At 40.8% G+C, this 17,274-nt stretch overlaps 1 protein-coding gene across 1 annotated transcript in view; it reads right to left on the bottom strand.

The window, feature by feature from the left end:
* Positions 1-5,869: 5,869 nt before the first annotated feature.
* The window catches only part of ifrd1 (interferon-related developmental regulator 1), a 29,125-nt gene continuing 17,720 nt past the window's right edge, over positions 5,870-17,274 (bottom strand). The window contains exons 8-12 of the mRNA XM_084330241.1: positions 10,255-10,363; positions 9,275-9,409; positions 9,057-9,185; positions 7,311-7,406; positions 5,870-6,389 (exon numbers count right to left, since the gene is read on the bottom strand). Of these exons, the coding sequence (XP_084186367.1) occupies positions 6,300-6,389; positions 7,311-7,406; positions 9,057-9,185; positions 9,275-9,409; positions 10,255-10,363 (559 nt within the window). The 3' untranslated portion in view covers positions 5,870-6,299. The remainder of the gene's footprint in view (positions 6,390-7,310; positions 7,407-9,056; positions 9,186-9,274; positions 9,410-10,254; positions 10,364-17,274) is intronic.

Here is a 17,274-nt window from a genome sequence, read left to right on the forward strand (position 1 = left end):
TCTTCCTGTGCCCCTAGGACAGTTCATGGTCTTCTTCCTGTGCCCCTAGGACAGTTCGGTCAGTTTTTGTGAACACACACCACTCTCTCCTAAAGCTAGAAATCAGAGAGAGAACCCTTTGATCAGTGACGTCACTGGGACATAAAAATCGGGGGCTCCTCCACAGACAATGAATGGGGCTCTAACTTTGTGAGGCCATCACATATTTGCGTGAGCTCTCTTACACCGAAATTAGGTTGATATTCTAGCATCGCTAGGTCTGATGTATAATTAAAACCCCTAATTTGCGTGGACATAACTTACATAACCACTGTACAGAATGCTTAGGATTCAAACCCAAAGAGCATATTATAGACGGTTTCAACTTGACAAAATAAACATAATATAATAGGATGTTGAGGATGTTCTACGAGTCGGTGGTGGCGGGCGCCTTGTTGTACGCTGTGACCTGCTGGGGCAGTCGACTGAGAGCGGGGGACGCAAACAGGCTGGATAATAAGCTGGTCAGAAAGGCCAGTAGCGTGATAGGGGTGGAGCTGGACTCTCTAGCGGTGGTGGCGGAGAGGAGGAGGCTTGCTAAGTTCCATGCCATCAGGGCATGCTGATAGCTATAAATTCTGCAAAATTGTTGGTTATTTGGGGCATTTTATTTGGTTATTTGTTTGATTATTTCCCTTACCTCTGTGTGATGTATGTATCATCTGTCTCTTTTCTATTTTATAAAAAGAAATGTGTCCCGTTTCCTTGTTACCCTTCGAGAGGCCTTTTTGCCCTCTCTCCAGGCCGTCATTGTAAATAATAATTTGTTGTTAATTTATCTGCCTGGTTAAATAAAGGTTAAATAAAATAAAATAAACAAGTATCTTGTGTTTTATTATAAATACTAAATGGACAACATTTGATTTCCTGTCAGCTATTGATACTAGCAAACTTAGCAAACTAAACTTGGGTCCAAGCTGTTTTAACATAGCAACAGTTGATCCGTTGTGAGTGTAGTGTACAACCACCTTGGGATTCAAGTGGTTTGCATTTCAAGCATTTCTTTTTTTAATAAATCTATGGAAAAATATCATTCAAACGAGACTGCTCCGGGTCTACTTCCTGATATCCACCAAGGAAACTATAAAACAAGTGTAGCTGTGAATGCACATTGGTGCAAAGTGGGGAAACTTTCAGTTTGCCCGACATCGAGTTGAATGGGATCAGCCCATCTTTTATGACCTTTGTCATTTAAACAGATTACCGTCAGAATCATCTGCAATTTGTCGCATTGTGAACTAGCTAACGTTTGATAATTGGTTGATGTATATTTTCTCAGTGTGCTTGGCACCAAGAGCATAGAACGCTGGTATTCTGACATGATGACTCTTCCTTCTTTTATAGTTTCCTTAATATTGAACACTGGTATTCTGAAGTAATGACCTTTCCTTCTTTTATGGTTTCCTCGATATCCACTAAGTCTCTATTCCCAGAAGGCGTGGCTTAATCATAGGCTTAGGTACGAGGCCACAAAAAGGGGTGAATGGATTGTGTTGCTGCCGTTTGCGCTCTGAAAATCCAGGATTACCACCAATATTATTGATGGGACTATTTGTGGCTTTGGTGGTGTCAACTTTTTGTCGTGCGAGTGTCATCCATCCACAGCCTCCCCCGCCATCCGTTTCCACTGCTCTATGGAAGCCATTGACCATTATTCACAGAGTGGCAATTCTGCTCACATGCCATGCTCAGGTTGAGATTCCCTTTCCACCCTGTTCCCAGGGTATACACATGACATGGGAGCAGAATGGCTGCTGTGTGAATAGTCAATCGAGTTGATACCTCATGTGCTATTGGACACAAACAATAATACAGAAATGTGCAAAAATACAGAAGTTTTAATACCGATATGTATCAAATGCCCCTGTTACCGTGATAGGGAGTGCCGTCCTTCGGATGAGACGTAAAACTGAGGTCCCGACTGAATGTGGTTGTTAAAAGAACCGAGGACACCTATTTCAAAGAGGGTTCCCCGACGTTCCTGGCCAGATTCCTATAATCAGATCTCTGACATCAAGGTCATCTAATCATCCCTCCCCCTTTATTGGCTATCAGTCCCCGTCTCCCGAGCCTTAGTTTCATGTGTAGTGTGATGTGTGCCTGGTAGCCATTGAGCCTGCGTAGCCCAAGGTTGGGTGCTACACAGTGGTGGTGAAGGAGACAATTTCCACCCTACATTGAAAAGCACTTTGAGTGTCTAGAAAAGTGCCATGTAATGATGATTCATTCATTCATGCATGTGTGCTCCTGGAAGATGCCTTCAAGAGCTCCAGGGAATCAAGAGCGAAGCTTCAGGGCCTCTCAAAGACAATCACCTACTCCCGTGTGTCATTGTGGTCCATAGTCTCGATGACTTCCGCTTACCGCTGGCTTCTTTGTGTAGTTGACATTCATGCAGACTTCCATGTAGTGCTGGGCATTCTTTTTACCGATTGGTTTAGTAGATTAGTCAAGCAAACCTTTTTCAGGTCATGTTTTAGCTTTTTCATGGGTCAGTATTCACAAAGTAGTAGCAACAGAGCTGATCTGGGGTCAGTGACCAGGGACACTCTTCTTCATGACCTCATTCAATTGAACAAGAGTGAAGCTGGCTTTGTGAATACAAACGCAGGCTCCCAAGCAATGTGTTGCTTGTGAATGTGTTTTAATTAGTGGTGGGACTCGATTAAACATTTTAATCGAATTAATTCAGGACTTTATAATTAATCGAAATTAATCACATCAATATTTGACATTTGAACATTTATCAATTCAAATGAATTTTGGTATACGAGTGAATCAATGAATATACACTATACATACGTTTAAGCAGCAAAATCCTGTATTAGCTACTACACAGACAAATGCAATTTTTAACAAAGTGCAGCAATTTTAGGAATATATATCACAAAGGACCTTTTGTAAACTCAAGCACTTCTCGAGGTAAAAGTAAAATGCAGTATGTTCAAGCACATTCCAGAACAGTTGACTATAAAAAATAAATAAATAAAAACTCTTCATTGATCTCAATTTCTGTTATTTAAATTTTTGTATGAACAAACCAGACTAAGAAAAAAAGTTATTTGCGATGTATTATACTTATAGCACATGCATGAGTCTGGTGTCCTTTGAAAGGTAACATTCTTACACAATAAAGAAATATATTCATGCGATTAAATGCATCAATTTATTTTTACTTTTAATTCTCTGTAGTTAATTAATCTAAATTAATGCGATAAAGTCCCAGCCCTAGTTTTAATACTTGCTGTTCATGTCCAATATTTAGTCTTGGCTTTAAATTATCTCATTAGCAACAGCCAATCACTTCTTCTGTCCACATTACTTCACAGAGTGAGTGTGTGGAAGTGAAGGAAGGTGATGAAGGTAAGCTCGTTTCAGGAAACTATTCTGAGCTTTCCAATTGGAACCATTTATATTTTACCAGAATGCGTTCATGCATTTATCAATTTCATAGTATGCCGTATAAAGGTTTCAGTCACAACTAATGACTCCCAAGCTTTTTCTACAAACCAATAGAGTAGAAGCAGAGGGAAGTCGAGAGGAATGCCACCCGTTTTAAGAATTCATGTTACGCAAGCGGCATCTCAATCAGTAGTTGTGAACATTCACCACTCTTTACTAAGGCTATAGAAAACCTTAAAGGAAAACTCCAACATTTTGGGAAATTAGCTTATTTAACATCTTCCCTGGAGTTAGACAAGAAGATGCATACCTTTTTTGTCTCTCTGCATGCATTAGGCTTAGGGAACGCCCGCACCGTTAGCGTAGCTTAATCACTGGACGTGGGGCAGTCCTTTACCCTGAAGTTCCCGTCACAAAATACACTCCAAAACGTTCCTGTAAACATGTTGTGACTCGTGTATTTACCACGTGGAGAAATTAAAAATAATTTAATTCTACATTTACGTTTTCTAAGCAAATATACTCTGAACTATTTTTTGCCGAACCACTCCTCTCTGGGCTCAGTGATTTCACGCAACGCAGTGCTACTTTCTAACGTGACGCCAGTGTTCGTTTACATTTTCATTTAATTCAAAGGATCCAAACAGATTGAAGTTTATAGATACCATGACTGTGGTAAGTTTTCATTTATGTTTTTAGATGGAAGGCTGTATTCCATCTGTCCAACGTTAGCGAATATTGTGAGATTGATGAATAGGACATAACGTTGCTGGACTATCGACCTAGTTAGCCCCTTATCTGACTGCGATGCACTGCTACAAGGTTTGGGCGAGGGAATCCACACTTGTGGTATTATTATAACTAATTTATTGTGTAACGCTAGCCCCTTAAAACTTACCAGTCATGGTATCCATAAACTTCAATCGGTTCGGATGCTTTGAATGAAATGAAAATGTAAACAAACACTGGCGTCACGTTAGAAAGTAGCACTGCGTTGCTTGAAATCACTGAGTCCAGAGAGGAGTGGTTCGGCAAAAAATTGTTCAGAGTATATTTGCTTAGAAAACGTAAGTCGATTCAATTATTTTTTTATTTCTCCATGTGGTAAATACACAGGTCACAACATATTTACAGGAACGTTTTGTAGTTGTATTTGGAGTGTATTTCGTGACTGTAGGGAACTTCAGGGTAAAGGACTGCCCCACTTCCAGTGATGAAGCTAAGCTACGCTAACGGTGCGGGCGTTCCCTAAGCCTAATGCATGCAGAGACACAAAAAAGGTATGCATCTTCTTGTCTAACTCCAGGGAAGATATAAAATAAGCTAATTTCCCAAAATGTTGGAGTTTTCCTTTAAGGAACATGCCAACATTATGGGAAATGCTTTTATAGTCTTCTCCAGAGTCAGACAAGATGGATACCTATTTCCCCTCAGCTTTTGAATGAATGCGGATACGGACCACTGGTCGAGCAGTTGACCGAAAAACAGGAGTTTTAGGCTAGGCTAGTGGTCCGTATCTGTTTCCATCCATTTGTGCCAAGCTAGGCTAACTTTCTATTGAAGAGAGGAAATTGGCATCTCATCTTCATGGCCAACTCTGGAGAAGACTGTAAGCACAATTCCAATAATGTAGATGCGTTCTTTTAAATGCGCTATGTAACCCGGATGTGAAGTCTGGAGCTGCACTATAAACAATGAATGGGGCATCGAGTTGTGGGCCCATGAAATGTTTCTGTGAGCTCTTGCATCCAAATAAGACTCAACTGTAAATTCTGGTTCACACCAGTCAGCAAGATAATAATATAAACCTCGTTAGGGAGAGAGAACTCAACATTTCATGGCTCCACAAAGTCAGCGCATCAATTATACAAGCTGGAATAAAATGTGGTAAAAAATGCAATAATTTCTCCCTCACTAGTGTGAAATCAACTCATTAGTAAAAGCACATTGCTGTAACGGCACTGTCCGATTAATTGCTCCGAGACTCCCAGATGTGTGGCCACCTGCTGACCCTTTCGTGAAGGATATCACAAGTCCTACCGTTGCATAACCGATCCAAGGTTACGGTGATCGGTACAGTTTGACCTCATAACCAAGGATGCTACGATTCATACCAGCCAATTTGGTTCAGATTCTTAAGCAAAGACTCAAAAGCATCATCAAACATACCGGATTAGGCTTGATTAATCTTAATACTTTAATAAATAAAATGCATACAAAATGTGAACCAACTTATTCAGTCGGAAACAAAATGAATATACCAAAGGGGATTAGATCGCAGTTACGTTAAGTCAATTATTTTAATCTCAAATCCAATTTTACAGATGAATGCGGCTTGTTTACCACATTTAGGCTGTCAATGACAATGACTAATCCATGTCTCCATCGTAAACAATAACCGTGTGCGAAGAAAAACGCAGCAGAGCCATTTCGCTTTTGAGTTAAGCTTCATTTATTATGCTTCCCAATATATATCCAGCATTAAATACAACACAGTATAGCTACCAAGGTTCTCTGTGGGGGAATGAACCCAAACAAACCTCCTCAGGGTCAACTAAATAGTGCAACTTCTATCACAAATAATATTAACATGGCATATTTATTACCATCACAAATAATATTAACATAGAATATGCATCTTTTTTTTTGGACAGTGTTCCAGTGACAGGAGAATACTCACAAAAACGGGGACACAAATAATTAAAGTATTATATATACACACACACCACCATTTACCAAATATGTGGATAAATTAAATAAAATATAGTCACCATTCTTATAGGTTAGTAAAAAAGTAGGAATCTAAAATGAGAACAGGTTATTGGTCCACAAATAGGAAAGAAATAAGAAAGAAAACATTAAAATTCGCCCCCCATGTCTACCCTCTTGTCCCGGAACTTGTTCCTGGCCTTGGTCCGAGCCTTGAAGGCAGCTGCATTGTAAAGATGCTGGAGGGGAGAGGAGAGCGTCAGCAGTCATGTCACACACAGCCAAGCATTCATGCCACATCAAAAATAAACGAGGGGTACATGGAAGAAAATCTTGCAATACTCTACTACTTGGTGCTACTAAAGCAAACCTCCCAATTCTTCCTATTAGGATTCAAACTGAAATCTTAAGCCAACGTGCAAAGAAAAGCCATTTACCATACTTTTCGCACTATAAGCCGCACCTGACTATAAGCCGCAGCAGCTAAATTGAATGATGTGTACATATATAAGCCGCACTGGACTATAAGCCGCATGTGTTTTAATGTTTAATTACCATATGTAATTAGCATTGGGACACAATACTGTCGGACAAATAACAAGAATTAACTCATTTACAAGTTGTATTAAGTTTAGCAAATAAGGGAACAGATAAATAACATTTCAATGCAGTCAAAAAAGCAATATTTAGATTTTTACATTTTCGGGTTTGGTCACGTCGAGTCACATATAAGCCGCACTGTTATATAAGCCGCAGGGTCGAAAAATGGGGGGAAAAGCCGCGGCTTATAGTCCGAAAAGTACGGGTAGTTGAATGAGGACATTCATGTGATGCTAATCAAAATCCCCATGTATAATAATTACACTGCTGTGAGCCTAGTTTAATTTTAAGTTCATTCAATTTGAACTGCAGTCAAAATACGAGTGTTTCTGAAGAATTAGTCTTTGCCAAATCGTAATCAACTTGTTTGATGGAATCACCAAAGCCCTAACAACAAGAGTTTATAAAAAATAACTCAAGATTGTACTAGCATAGAACTTCACCTTTTGTGTTCACATCATGTAGGCCAGAATTCACTTCACTTACCATTTGACAAAATCAACACGTGGTACTTGATGCTGTAACTAAGGATTTTGCATAACCTACGCAGGTAAACGTACCCTTTCAAGGCGAGAGATTTTCATGGCCTTCAGTGTGGCTGAATCAACGAGCATCGGTGGTCCCAATTCAAACACGTCTCTGATGAATTCATTGGCCTGGAGGGGAAGACCAAAAAATATGATTATAACTACAGATAAAGACATTACTTCCAAAAACAGCTCACCAGACATACAATCGCTGCTTCGATGTACCATTCAACTTCACCAAGAAATAGTTATGAGAATTATATTGTCCAGATAGTGCAGAAGCTAAAGGATGCAAAGGGGCAGGTCTCTCTCTCGTCAAATGGTAAATGGCTGCTTTGGCAAATGGCTGCTTTTTTATATAGCGCTTTTATCCAAAGCGCTTTACAATTTGTTACTCTCATTTTACCCATTCACTCACACACAAGGCGGCGGCAACCATGCAAGGTGCCAACATGCTCATCGGATTAGGGGTTAAGTGTCTTGCTCAAGGACACATCGACACGCTGCCCGGGAATTTAACCGGGAACCTCCGGATTGCCAGACGACTGCTCTACCTCCTGAGCCACTGTTGCCCCAAATCAACTTAATAACATCTGTGTCGTATGCCCCCGTTTACTCAATCTAATAAAAACACTACAAAAGAAATCATAAAGGGCCTAAAGTAGTTCCCACAGACATTGCTAATGAAATTCAAGGACTTTCAAGTACTTTCCTAAGCATTATTTTTCATTTGAACACTTTTGAGTGCCAGCGACGTGTTACGTTGGTATTTCATGCCCCCCGTTGAGTGCAGACGACGCAAAGTCGTTTTTTTTTTTTTTTTATTAGCCATCTGAATTCATATTTCATCAACCGAGTCTCCCGTTGGTACAGCAGCCCCTCTAGGAGCTCAGATGGGAAAATACCGCCCCCTATCATCTATCCCTGTGTAACTGCAGGCCATTCGATTACACTGGTGGATCTGTGGGGGGGGGAGCCTACTGGCTCCACTATGCTGGCGAGGGATCTGATGAAGAGGGAAGTGATCGCGAGATGGAAAGCAGCTTGGAATATATATTTACAGCAGCCAATAATCAATCAATAAACGCGATCGATATTTGGAATGGCGATCAGGAATTGGAATAATCTTTTTGGAGAACATCTGATCTAATGTAAGGAGTCTATGTTACCAGTTTTAGGATAATCAGAGCTGTTTTCACTGAGATAACAGCATGTCCTGTATGTGTATATGTGTGTGTGCTGTTGAGGAAATAAGAGAATAGATTTTTCAGCCCGCGTCTATAGCGTGCATACGTACACATATACTATCGATAATCTATCGTTTATTTGAAAACTATTCATAAATAGGCCGACAAATGACAACGTGTCTAGTGTATTCGAGAATATTCCAATAAATGCCGTTTATGAAGGAAACTTTCTATTTTCCTGAAGTTTGAGAAAACGATAGCTTTTCGAAATGCTATAAAAAGGATATGAACCGATTAAAAAACAATCCGTTTCGACAATGTTGACTGCAAACAAGTCATTGATAAGCGACGGGCAGATTAGACACATAGCCATAATTTAAAACATAGATTATGCGTTTTTAACACTATCATTGAAGTGGGTGGTGGCATTCAAGGGGGTAAAAAGGAAAACACGGCCGGCACTGAAAGTGTTAAAAGGGAATTTAAAAGGATAAATAAAAAAAATAGGTCTACCCGTCTCATATTCACCCTCATTAAATGCCAACTTTTACGGCAATCCAACAGACAACCCTAGCGCCTGCCTCTGTGGTACCTGAAGGTGGAAGTTCATCCCGGAGCCGACAAACTCTGTGAAGGCATCGTAGGTCCTCTTCCTCGCCCAGCTGTCGATGGCCATGCGCTCCGTCCCAAAGCGGATGATTTCTGGCTGGAAAGTGCCCTCCTGAGAGACACAAAGAGGGAACGGAGTGAGACGAGATCAGGAGGACAGGGTCATCACGCCAGGTGGTGTTTTGAAACCGGGTGTCTCACCTCCACGGCCCTCAGCACGTCCCTGAACACTGAGCGCTGCTTCCTCTTGTCGGTCTTGGCCCGGTGCTTGTTGCAGTCGGTGGCCAGCGCGTTCAGTTGGTCACACAGCGTCTCCCAGCCGTCAAACTCAAACTCCTTGAGGGATGACAAGGAGAGAGCATCTGCGTCAAGTAGGGATGGGTACCGAATACGGTACTTTTAAGGGTATATCGACTGAATCACATCGGTACTACCGAGTACCGATTCACGTGAGATCCACCGGTGCCACATTTCGGTACTGTAAAAAAATATATATATATTCCGATGCCGTCAACGTTTCGTTTACCGCGAAACGAAACCTATGAAGCGTGCCGCAGGCTCAGAACAACGTGCACAACACACGCTCACCTAGGATTTGACTCGATTAAACAACAAAGCAGTCGGGGCAAGCCGGAAACGGTCCCAAGTGTGGTTACACTTTACAAAGCTAGACGCGGATAACGCTCGCTGCAATATTATATACCGGTATATATATATTAAAAAAAAAATCTAAATAAATAATAATAAATCAATAATTTGAAGTTTGGACACATTTTTTCCAACTGAGGTAGGTAGATTACATTTTTTTAGAATAAATTACCACAAAAAAAAGGTACCATTGGGTACCGGTATCGATTCACAGGTACCGGTATCGGTTCAAATGTGAACGGTACCCTACCCTATAGCGTCAAGTGGTTTTCAAATGTCTGTTTGTTTTGGCCTAGGAATATGCCAAGAACTAGGTGAGGGTGTGATTTGGTTCACTGGTAAATGCCACACGCTAAGGCTAAATTAATTATGGGTAATCAAGCTCAATTATTGGTAAATGGAGGAAAGCTCCATTATTGGTGAGCTATGACAAAAGAACGGCGTAGTGCACATTATGACCTCCTCAGTTGCAGAAGAAATATCTTAATGAGCCGCTTGAACGAGTGACTCGGGGAGTGTGTTTGTGAACGTACAGAGTTCATCTCTCTGGCCAACTCAAACAGCAGGGCGATGGTCTCTCCCGCAGCGATCCTCATGTTGACGTCTTCACTCTCCAACAGCCGGGGCAGCTTGGCCAGGTGTCTGCAAGACATACAGCACATCATGTAGTTAGTGTTTTAATCAGGGTGCCCACACTGTGCTAAATGAAATGCATGGACTTTCAAGTACTTTCCCCAAGTTCAAGTTTCAAGTTTCTTTATTAGTTGTTGTCATACAGAAATACAGGATACTTTTGTATGAAATGCGTCTCTGTTTTGCTCCCGAGTGTGCTAGGTAAAAATAGATAATTATAAAAAGGTATAATAAGTATAAAATAGAAAGTAAAGTACTTAAACAAGTGTAAACAAGACAAACATTTTCAATATACACATACATGTACAATATACAATGCAGAGTAGTTACAATACAATCTAAATGGGATGAGGTAAATGGGATGAGGTAGCTTGTGGTGGGCTTGGCTATGTGCAATGAGTTGCCAATAATCTAAATATATAAATATAAAGTGTGTTAGTGTCTAAAGTGTGTAAAGTGGGTGCTACAGTGAGTTGTCCATTTAAAGTGAGTGTGTACGTGTGGGTGCTGTGAGTGTGTTTGATGGGTTGTTACATATTGTTAATTGTCGTTGAGCATCCTGATGGCCTGGGGATAGAAGCTCTTTCTGAGTCTCTCTGTCCTTGCCATGAGACTCCGGTATCGCTTGCCTGACCGCAGCAGTTCAAAGACGCAGTTGTTTGGGTGGCTAGAGTCTTTTATTATTCTCTTGGCCTTATTCTTACAGCGCTTGGTGTAAATGTCCTGGAGAGTGGGAAGCCCACCTCCAATTGTGCGTTCGGCTGAACGGGCCACTCTGTGTAGTCTGCTATGGTCTTGTGCGGTGCTATTCCCAAACCAGGAGGTGATATTGCCAGTCAGGATGCTCTCTATTGCGCATGAATAGAAGTTCTTAAGGATCTTCTGACTCACGTTGAACTTCCTTAGGCGCCTAAGGATGTAGAGGCGTTGTCGTGCTTTCTTGACTACACTGTCAATGTGTGTAGGGCTGACCTTCGATTTTTTTTTGGAATTCTTTTAATTCGAAACTTTGAGAAAAGAAAAAAATTGTATAATTTTTTTTCCTTTTATTACATTTCTTTTTAAAATTTTTATGTTGTGGGACTTGTACAGCACTTTGTTCAACTTTGTCAGTGCTGTAAAGTTGTAACCTTTTTAAACAAAACACTTTCCTTTCATGAAATATTGTAAGCCGTCATTTGAGGCTTTATAAAAGCAGCACAATGAACTAGTGTTGTCAAAAATATCGAAGTATCGATAAATATCGATACTGAATATTTAAAACAGTTACGATACTCATTTCCCGAAATACCGATACTTTCTGTAGTATCGGTACCCGCTGGCAGTGTTCTACCGGAAGTTTGTTGACACGCTGTTCAGAGCACGCTTGCCCCTCCAGCTGTTCAGAGCACGCTTCCCCCTCCAGCCCTCCCCCTCACAGAGCGAGCCGTCGGCGTCTTCACTCTTCAGTAAACATTTTAGCTGAGTGAACTAAGATGGCAGATGCAGCGCCTCCACAACTTAAAGATAAAGAAAACAGCAGAAGTGCTGTTTGGAAGTACTTCGGTTTTGAAGTAAACACAGAAGGGAAAGTTAAAGATGTCACAATGCCCATTTGCAAGCGGTGTTACAGGGCAGTGCCAACGAAAGGTGCCAACACCTCAAATATGGCAAAACACCTGAAGGACCGGCACACGGATCTCCACAAAGAAATGAAAGAGGTTTGTGACTGAAGCATTAAACCACTAACTCTAGTTTAATACAAGATACGTTGTCTACTGATGGCGCATCATATCAACAGCTGATTCGTTGTACGTTACAGCTATTAGCTAACGTTAGATAGCTACTGCTAGGCGTTCCTCTGTTAGCTTATGCTAGCTAGCCGGCTACCGCATGGAAACGGAGTAAAATTACGTGTAAACGTTATGTCGAGGTCATACAATACTACACTCGACACGAGGTTGGTTAACGTTACCAGCCCCGGAGAAATCTCTCTCTCTAATGAAAATTGTTGTAGTCATATATTTTAGTCTTATTAACTAAAATATTTTAACCAAATAAAAAGCAGCAGCACTATTGCATAACTAAGTCATGTTTGCTATGTATTTCTTTCTTTAGAGAGAAACAACGGGTTTTAAAAGTCTTATATTTCTCTTTTCTTATAGTACCAGAGAGAAGCTGAGGAGAATCGACCAGCAACAGCACAGCAGCCTACCCTACCAGCATTACTTGAACAACAAAGGAAGTATCATGCAAACTCAAAGGAAGCCAAGAAACTTAACAGGGCTGTAGCAGAGTACATATGCATGGATCAGGTCCCTGTCTATACTGTTGAGAAACATGGGTTCAGACAACTGCTTGGACAGTTAAATAACAAGTATTCCCTTCCTTCACGGAACCACTTCATGTCAACTGAAATCCCTGCCCTATATAATGAAACAAAAGACAAAATCATGGAGAGCCTTAGGGGGAAACCCTTATTTTCATGCACCACTGACTTGTGGACCAGCAGGGCCACGTCCACATTCATGGCAGTAACTCTGCAGTTTATTACAGAATCCTGGGACATGCAGAGCTGGTGTTTGGGCTGTGTTGGGCTGCACTCAGAGCACACGGGGGACAGTTTGAGAGAGGCGTTGGAGGAGATGGTACATGAAACATGGAAGCTGGACATGTCAAATATGGCTGGCAGTGGCATCACCACTGATAATGCCTCAAATAACAAGAAAGCATTTAAGCAGGACTTCACATGGGTCCCCTGCTTTGGGCACAACCTTCACCTAGCCATTAGCAAGGGTCTGGATATAGGCCGTGTGTCTGCAGCACTGTCGAGGCTGAGAAAGACAGTGTCTGCCTTCAGCAGGTCACCAAAGATGTCCCGACAGCTGAAGCAGAAGCAAAAAGAGTTGCAACTGCCTGAACACAAACTGATCCATGATGAGCCGACACGCTGGGACTCAGCGTATCAAATGGTGGCGAGATTTCTGGAACAGCAGCAAGCGGTCTGTTCAGTTCTAGCCGACGATCGGAAGAAATGGCACCTCATGCCTAAAGATTCAGACATTACAATTCTTGAGACTGTAAAAGATATATTGAGCCCTGTCAGCTCTTTCACTGATGCCCTTAGTGGTGAAAAGCACACCACACTCTCCTCTGTCCTGCCCCTAATTTGGAAGTTATCTTCAACTTTGACCATTGAGGAAAATGACAGCCTCCTCAAATGTGAACTTAAAGAAAATATTGGTACAGATCTCAACGAACGATATAACGACGTCGACGGGGCTCTGCAGCTGGTGTTGAACACAGCCACGTTTCTCGACCCAAGGTTCAAGGACAGTTTTGTTATGTTAAGAGACGAGGTCAAACGAAATCTGATGGACACTCGCACTGAAACAGGAAGACAAACACCCGCTCCTCCTCCTCCATGTGCCACTGCCATGCAACCACTACCACTACCAGGCGTACCAGCGAAGAAAAGTAGAACGGATCTGAAGGGACTGTTAACCAGCATACAGGGGGAAAAGAAGGGTCAACATGGTGGTGGCGAGGATGCAGAGGACGCAGAGGCTGAACTAAAAAACAAGTTCACAATATATGAAAAGATGCCTGAACTCAGCGCAGGAGACGACCCACTCGCATGGTGGAGGACACATGAGAGAACTTTACCTCACCTTGCCCAGCTGGCGAAAAAGTATTTGTGCATCTCTGCTTCAAGCTCAGCTTCAGAACGTGTATTTAGTACGTCAGGGCTCATTTGCAGTCCAAGAAGGGCACGGCTTACAGAGGAGCACATTGACATGCTGGTGTTCCTAGCAAAAAATCTGAAAGTTGTAAAGAAACTTTAGGCTAGTACATTATTACACTACTTGCACCACCTTATGTGTGATTAGTCTGAGGCCGTTGAATAAGTGCACTACCTATTTAAAAAGAATTTAACTTGAAAATGCACTTTTTTTTTGTACTTGCACTTTAGTGCCTTTTGAATGTGTGCTTAATGCAAAAAAGTTTGAATTATTGTTTTAGTCATTCTGCTGTCTAAATGCCCTACCTCAAGAAGAATATTGTTTCATTTGCTAGTTGCTGGCTGCTACTTGAAAATGCATAAGATTGCAGTTTTTTTTTTTACTTGAGGCCTTTATATAAGGTATGATAAGGTATAAGTACTAAGTAGGTATTGTGCATCGTTCGGTTCGAGTCCTACAGTTATCAGTACCCCCATCGTTCCTGACGTTATCTGGACGCTTATCCAGGCTGGTCAGACCCCTAGTGGTGATTGCATCCGAGGAGCTCCGGGTCAAGAGCGACTGGACCTGTATATTGGATTACTCTACCCGACGACGGCGAGCCTTCCACGGCTCTTATGCTTTATGTGTATCACTAGGTAATGTAGAAGGTATGAGAAGGTGGTATGAGAAGGTATTAGAAGGTGGTATGAGAAGGTATTAGTAGGTGGTATGAAGGTATTAGAAGTTGGTATGAGAAGGTATTAGTAGGTGTAGGTGGTATGAGAAGGTATGAGAAGGTGGTATGAGAAGGTATTAGAAGGTGGTATGAGAAGGTATTAGTAGGTGGTATGAGAAGGTATGAGAAGGTGGTATGAGAAGGTATTAGTAGGTGTAATGAGAAGGTATTAGAAGGTATTAGAAGGTGGTATGAGAAGGTATTAGAAGGTGGTATGAGAAGGTATTAGTAGGTGTAATGAGAAGGTATTAGAAGGTGGTATGAGAAGGTATTAGTAGGTGGTATGAGAAGGTGGTATGAGAAGGTATTAGAAGGTTGTATGAGAAGGTATGAGAAGGTGGTATTAGTAGGTGTAATGGTATGAGAAGGTAATGCACTACCTAAGAAGAACTTGACTTGAAAATGCATAAGATTGCACTTTTTTCTTACCCTGCCTTTTGAATGTGTCCTTATTGTTTTCACTAATGCAAAAAAAAGTTTTAATTATTGTTTACTACTACTAGTACTAGTAATTTTGCTGTTGTGAAGTTATATATGTTACACATATAGCCCTCGCCCTGTTATCTTTATCAAAACTGTTACCAACTGTAATACAAACAGTTCAGTTTGTCAGGTACATGCAACACAGATTACAGTGAGTGTTTACATCTGTCTGCTTGAGAAAATACTATGTTCTAACTTCTGCATCTGCAATAAAAATGATTGAAGTGAGATGAACAGTTCTTTTTAAATGTGTGATCTAAAGATAAACAAAGGGTTTTAAAAGTGTTATATTTATCTTATCTTATAGTACCAGAGAGAAGCTGAGGAGAATCAACCAGCAACAAAAGCTAAATTTGTTTAAAAAAAAAAAAAAAAAAAAAAAAATTATATATATATAATATTTTTTTTTTTTTTTTTTATATATCGAAATGGTATCGAAGTATCGATACTTTTCAAGGTATCGTATCGAAGTCGAAATTCCAGTATCGTGACAACACTACAATGAACACATCTGTCAGTGCCGAGTCCGACCTCATCTTAAATAACAAACAGCCTTGCTTGTTGTAGTTAACAAAGAGAGTCAGTTATTTCGCAATTTTTTTTTTTGATAATCAAAATTGTATTTTCATATTCGAATCCCATGCCCATCGAACGAAGCTTCGAAGTATTTAAGACAGCCCTAATGTCAAGTCGTCGGATATTTGGACTCCAAGGTACTTAAAACGGTTCACTCTCTCGACCGGTGCCCCATCGATGCTATGGGGGCTGTAGTCCCTGACCCCCGAACTCCTAAAGTCCACAATCATCTCTTTTGTTTTGCCGACGTTCAGGGAGCACCAATCACTATTTTTCATTTTCAAAAAGGCATTTAAAAGGATACAATTTACTTTTAAATGCTGTTTTTTATAGAAAAAAATGTGGTCCAATATATATGGCTTAAAACCAATTTGCGACAATTACCGGTAGTTACACTTTAAATAAAAAGATTAATTGTCTAGATTCAGAAATGTTTCATCATGGATGAACAAAACTTTCAATGCGAATGGTTGATTTGAATTTCAAGGACTTTTTAAGCACCTTGTAAAAAAAGTATTGGCTGTCCCCACATTCAAATAAAAAATGCTAATTTGTAAAAATACTAAACGTGTTAATACAGCTGGTGTCCATAGTGTTTTTTTTACTGGCAGAAAAGTGCTGGGGAGCGCTGGGATGAAGCGATTGTGGCTATAAAAAAACCCTGCTTTTATATTGTATATTTGTAATTTATTTCTATTGTCTGGCATCGCAATTCGCCCCTTTGCCTTTTATTGCATATTTTTTATTGCCTGGCATTGCAATTCGGCCGCACAAAAAAGCGATCTGAAAAAAGAAGCCGGGTGCAGCGCTGTTCCTCTAGACGACGGCACATGCGCTCACTCCTCATTGGGAACAATTGAAAAAAGATGCTGACCGTGACACCGAGAAGAAAAAGAAAAAATGCTATATGGACACAAGTCCTAACGTTAAAGACCAAAGTAAGCGAGATATTGCAGTGTCAGCGGTAACTCCGGTGTTGTCATGAGTTAATTCGATTATTACATTTCACAACACTGCGGCAACCCTACACATACATTCAATATACACACAAAAGGCACTCCAAAAGGAGTCCACTAAATAGCAGAGGCCATAATAGGATGAGGCACCTCTGTCTATTTATAAACGTATTATAAAAAAATATATATTTTAGGGAAAATGTAACACCCCAAGTATATATAAAGAATACAAATAAAACTACTAAATGAAGAATACAAAATGACAGTATTGCATGACATTCATCACAAAGAAATGCTCTAATGTCAAAATCCTCATTAAGGCATTTTAGGGGCCAAAGTGCCCAGTGTATGTATCCAGAAGAGTTCACGTCGTTGGGAGCACAGAGTTTCCGTGGATGTTTTATCACCTCAGGTGACACGTTTCCCAGAGTGCGAGTGTGGCGCTTGGCCTTGGAACAGTGTGTA

Source organism: Notolepis coatsorum (genome assembly GCF_963971535.1).
Source record: "Notolepis coatsorum genome assembly, chromosome: 15".
NCBI lineage: Eukaryota > Metazoa > Chordata > Actinopteri > Aulopiformes > Paralepididae > Notolepis > Notolepis coatsorum.